Below are 5990 nucleotides of genomic sequence, written 5' to 3'. Positions count from 1 at the left end.
CAATAAACATTTTCATCAATATAGATACAAAATCGGGACGATCATTTAGAATGTTATACTTTTTACATATTTACAAATCTTTACGATTCCGAAAACGCCCATAACAATATTCCTATGTAAATGTTTAATTTCATTTTTACCTATGTAGAAACCATCTATCGCCTCTAAAAGGTAGTTTAAATACCTTAATGTAGGGTATTACCAATGGGTAGTTTCTCAACATCCGTGTAACACTCCATTTTAACTGAGATGAAATTTACTAAATGTATTATAATGTACAGTTGTAAATAGCAAAAAATAAATGAATAAAAAAAATACCAATCCAATATTTTACAGTTATCCAAATATATTTCTCTAAAACGGTAACTGACACATGAGTAGATTAACTTGTGAGTTGCTTTACTTATTGTGAAATGTTAATAGCATTATACTGCAATTAAATTTGATACAAATGCCTCAGAAATGTAACTATTGTAATAAAAATATTATACTATTATAATAACATCTCATATTTCAAAATAACCATTTTTTGGGACGTTACATAGTTGAACTGGGACAGCTATAGTGAGCTAAGAAAGTATTTGCACACCACGCTTTTTATTATTAAATTATAAATTTATGCAATAAAAAAAACCTATTACTTCAAAAATAAAAAGCTATTTCGCGATTCGATTTCAAAATAATATAACTTTTTCGCGAGTAACGGAACTAAGTTTACTTTTTTGGTATTAGGATGGGTCAAATTAAAACGAACTTATTGGACTGATAGAAAAGAACAGGATTATACTCAAGCATATAAACAAGAGCAAGTAAACAAACATAGTGTGCGAATACGTTTTTCCTAGTGTTTATATTATATATAAAAAGTTGTTATTATGATGAATATATTTAATTGAATTTATACTGTTTTTTAAGAAGTTTTAATTGTCCTTTTTTGTAAGGAACCTTAAACTATTTTATTCTTATTTAAATTCATTATATCTTGCCCATTATGGGCAAAATCCTAGAAAAACTCTTATTAAAACGCCTCTATCCAATCCTTGACTCATATCATGTTATTCCTGACCACCAGTTTGGATTTAGAACATCTCATTCTACCATACAACAGAGTCATCGAGTGGTTGATATCATATCTTCCACATTGGAGCGCGGTATGTACTGCACGGGAGTCTTCTTCGATGATGAACAAGATTTTGATCGAGTCTGGCATCCAGGTCTGCTCTATAAACTTCGTCAATTCCTACCCCAACATATTTCCTTATAATCCGCTCCTACCTCACTGATAGAACCTTTAAAGTAAATCATAACCTAGCCTACTCATCTCTCTTTTCTGAGTCCGCCGGTGTTCCTCAAGGTAGTATCTTAGGTCCCATTCTTTATACGGTTTATACCGCTCACATCCCAACCCACCCTAATACAGTCCTAACAACGTACGCTGATGGCACATGTATACTGTCTATAAACAACGACCCAACTAATGCATCACAAACACTACAGACACACATAACATCTATTGAAGAATGGAGTCAAAACTGGAGAATCAAAATAAATCCTTACAAATCCCACCAGATCACCTTTACTCTACCCTCCTGTCCTACAGTATCTACTTTCTAAATACTCCACTAACGCCTGTTGAACAGATTCGATACTTAGGACTCCATCTTGACAAGCGACTTACTTGGAATCCACACACAAGACTGAAACGACAAGAAACTGCTCGTAGATTCCGATTGCTACAACACTTACTTGACAAACGCTCTAAACTACCCATTCACTACAAAAAATTAGTATATACTACGATAATCAGACCAATTTGGACATATGGAAATTAGCTCTGGGGCTCCACCAAACCATCAAATTCCTCCCGCATCCAATCCTCACAATCCAAAATCCTACGTAAAATCCTTGATGCTCCTTATTACGTTACAAATAAACTCATTCACAAAGACCTTAACATCCCATTCGTTGCAGAATTGGCCCAAAACAGACATGCGGCTTTTCATTCCAAAGTCCTTAACCATCGTAACCCATTAATTCTTAATCTTTCATCCTTAACAATCCCTGATAATCCTCCAAAGCGTCTGAAAAGAATATGGCCACGGGATCTTCTAATTTAAATGGGTGTTCCTTCCCAAGATTTTCAAGTCTATATGAAACATACAATATATTTACTTATTGTATTATTTTGTACAGTTGTAAATTACATTAAATAAATTTTTAAAAAATCATTCTATAGAGAAAGTTGTGGAAATACTTTCTTCGGTCAAGTATATCACATCACTCGTAAATAGTTTAGAACTAAACCCGAATATATTAATAACCTTTAGGGACAACAATTAAAAAAATATATGATTTAATTTTAATTTTAATCATCAAATTTGTTATTGAATTTTTTTTTTCTGTAGCCTCTACAGATCTTATAGATTTTAAGCCGCCGAACCAGCCTTTTCTACGCCTGCCTCTATTGGGCTAATCCATTCCAGTTGGTCTTATGCAGTTCTTTCGCATCTTAATCGATTCTGGATATCCATCTGGTCTCTTGGCTTCCGCCGTGACCTCTTACCAAGGCTTAATGCCTTCAAATCATCTTTTCTTTTATCTTATCACAGTACACCACTAGCGCTGTAGCTGTCAACAAGTTGTAAACAGAATTCTAAGTAATTTCATTTAGCAACATTGGATTCTGAAATTTAACAATTGAAAAAACAAAGGCATATTCTTGGTAAAACTTGTTCAAGTAAAAGTTCAATAAATAAAACAATTTAACTATAATGCTTTATCTAAAAATAACCTCATACTTGAGAGTGGGGGTGGCACAGTGGTAAGGCGCTGTACTACTAATGCCAAGGACCCGGATTCGAATCCGGTTGTGATAATTATTTATTTATTCACTGTAGCTGTGTGACAACTCCATTCTGAAATAACGTTTTTCATAAATCAAAATTATTGTCCGAACAAATATAAATCAATATATTTTTGCAAATATCATGAAAACTACTAATCTTGCAGTCGATTTTTAAGAAATTTTGCTTTTTAAAAAGGTATATCTCGAGAACTATTGGACGGAAAGAGTTCTTTTAGGGCTAATATTTCAGCAAATTTACTCTTCTCTCTTAGGTTTTCTAGTGTTGGTAGTTTTGAAGATATAGAGCTCCGAATGAAAAATTAGTGTTTTTTTTTAAGATTTTGAAACAGCCACCATTTTTTATTCACCCTACCTATACTTGGCAGACTCATCAAATTTGACTATTAATTATACATAGTTTTCATTAAAGTAATCAAAAATTGGGGTGAGATAACTGTATTTTTTTTCTTCCCGGCTCTTGTACTATTTGGTTTGTCCTGGTTGGAGGGGGGAAACAAGAAAGGACCGAGTTCGCAATGAAAGGATTCGTCGGAACTGCTGTTATCCCACATAAGATTTCCTGGAAACTCGTCAATTAAAGTGATTCGGCCAAGTTATCAGGATGGACGACCATAGAGATTCTATAAAGACCATAGAATATGTCCCTGATGACAGAAGACCTAGAGGCCGCTCTAGTATGTCCTATCTCGACTACGATGAGCGACCCTGTAAGGCGAGGGGAAAGGACCTCCGACAAGCAAGGAACCTAGCTAGAAATAAGGAAGAATGGAATTCCTGGCTGAATGCTCCTGTGCGCTGAGAGGCACTAAAGAAGAAGAAGGATAAAAATAAATGTAAACATGGCTTAAGATGCACTAAGTCTTTGTCCTGATCGGACACCCTGCAAAGCAATAATCGTTGTTCTCTAAATTGTCATACAAGTTTTTTAGTTTTTCTCATAAACTAACAATAATCACTGATATAATAAAAATAAATTCTGAGAGGAATCTCTTTCGTGGCAATATTAGTCTAAATTTATATAGCACTAAATAAAATAAATTAAAGATTTATGACAAAGCAAAACCGGGTAGTTTTCATGCTTGTAACAGTTTTATAAGACCATAATTTGTTTCTACTAAATTTCTTTCGATTAGATGATTCTCTATTCTTGAATGAATCCAATACCCGGTTATTCATTTGTGGTTATGCAAAGAATTATTTCAAATAATATATACAATGCGAAATCAAAAATACAGAAGTAAGCCGTAACATTTAAATTTTAGTTTAATTGTTAAGGCTTAAGAATGTTAACATTTAAACTTCAGTTCGAACGGATAGAATTCTTAGAATCATAGCCGATTCTCTTATGTGAGTTCATTGCATCAATTGTAGTATACTTGTTTTATGAATATTACCATGAAACCATCCACCAAAACCAAATATTATGAAAGCAGTGAGCCATCACATTGCTGAGTCAGAGTAACTGTTAGGTAACTCTGAAAAACACCGTAAATTTACGGAACAAAATTGCAATTTGTTTTTTTAATGATAACGTTTGTAATATATTCTATCTGAGAGCAGCTTCCTCATCAGTCCTCAACTCTGCGATGAGAGGGTGCTCCGTTCTCATCGTCTTCGTCGCTTCATCGGCCTTTCTAGTTCTAGGTTCCTCGCCGGAACCCCACCGCAGTAAATACCTGACACGGAACGCGGCACCATGGTGGAACACAACTGCATCCTACGCTCCTCCATGGTGGAAGAACACCAACGTAAGTTCTCCTTTACGAGACTATATTTCTAAACTGAATTCGACCTGGTATCCTTCTTACAAAAATTGGACACAACGATGGAATTCAACTGGTTCCTCACCTTCCACTTACTGGAAACAACGTTGGAATTCAACCGGTTACTCACCTTCCACTTACTGGAAACAACGATGGAATTCAACCAATAACCCATGGCACAGTTACTGGATACAAAGATGGAATTCTACACGGAACTCGTCGTTTACTGATTGGCCACTAAGATGGAACCCACAAGGAAAAACTAATTGGACTCAACAATGGAATTCAACTGGATGGTACCCATCGTACAAACATTGGCGCCAACGAAGAGATATAACTGGAAATTCATCATGGTACTCACCGTTCTCTAATTGGGCAAGACCACCGCAATGGAACTCTAACGGGTATTCATGGTCCAATAATAGGCCACAAGGATGGGGTCAATTGGGGTATGGGAATTGGCCATCACAATGGAACCCCAATGGTTATTCACCGTACACCAATTGGTCTCAAATACGGGGTCCATTTGGGAACCCGTACTGGCCTCCACCATGGAACTCAACCAGGCTATCACCATATCCAAATTGGTCGCCACAATGGAATTCAACAAGGCTATCACCATATCCAAACTGGTCACCACAATGGAATTCAACGAGGCTATCGCCATATCCAAACTGGTCGCCACAATGGAATTCAACGTGGTCCTCGCCTTTTCTAAACTGGCCACGCTGGTAATAACTGACAATTATTAATCTCTTAGGAATTCAACAGAGGACATACTTACTTCATTAGAACTCTACTTGGCGTCGAACAAGGCAATGTAATATTTATCTATCTGTTATTCTTTATCTAGAAAAAATATATTATATCTGTGATTTGTGAAATACTTTTTATTCCTTTAAAGTTCCACATACTTTATGATTTAAAATTTGACTTAAAATAATCATTCTTTTCTTTAAAATGACCACTAAAACTGAGGAATTCACAAAAATATTTTTAAAATTTATGGTCTAAAAAGTCTTTAAATTTTTAACAAGTATGTTGATATTCATTATTCTTATAACGGTTATTGAGATAAAACATAATTTACAAACTAATAAATAATACAATATAATAGTGCAAAGATTTGTCAATTTTCCTAGAATCAAAAATTTATACAAATAGTTTCTTTTACTACATGTAGAATTGTATAGAATAATTCATATCTTAATTATGTAAGGGGCTATAAATATGGGACAAGTGAGAAAAATTTGGAACTATTTACTAAACCTGTTTATTTATTGGTTAATATTTTTTTCGTTTCTATGAAAGGAAAGGTAATGTTTCCAAAAAAGGATTTATTATTTAAATAAAAAAAAAAA

At 34.4% G+C, this 5990-nt stretch overlaps 1 protein-coding gene across 1 annotated transcript; it reads left to right on the top strand.

The window, feature by feature from the left end:
* Positions 1–4433: 4433 nt before the first annotated feature.
* Positions 4434–5328, top strand: LOC136796530 (uncharacterized; the record flags this gene model as incomplete). Its single annotated transcript, XM_067050497.1, is given in 1 exon segment — positions 4434–5328. A coding segment is annotated over 1 exon segment (876 nt), but the record flags the coding sequence as incomplete, so codon positions are not given.
* Between the last annotated feature and the right edge of the window lie 662 nt (positions 5329–5990).

Source organism: Halyomorpha halys, unplaced genomic scaffold, assembly GCF_000696795.3.
Source record: "Halyomorpha halys isolate HHAL.00 unplaced genomic scaffold, Hhal_1.1 Scaffold362.1, whole genome shotgun sequence".
Taxonomy (NCBI): Eukaryota; Metazoa; Arthropoda; class Insecta; order Hemiptera; family Pentatomidae; genus Halyomorpha; species Halyomorpha halys.
The sequence above is the reverse complement of the archived record's forward strand: the minus strand, read 5'-3'. Positions and strand labels throughout refer to the sequence as shown.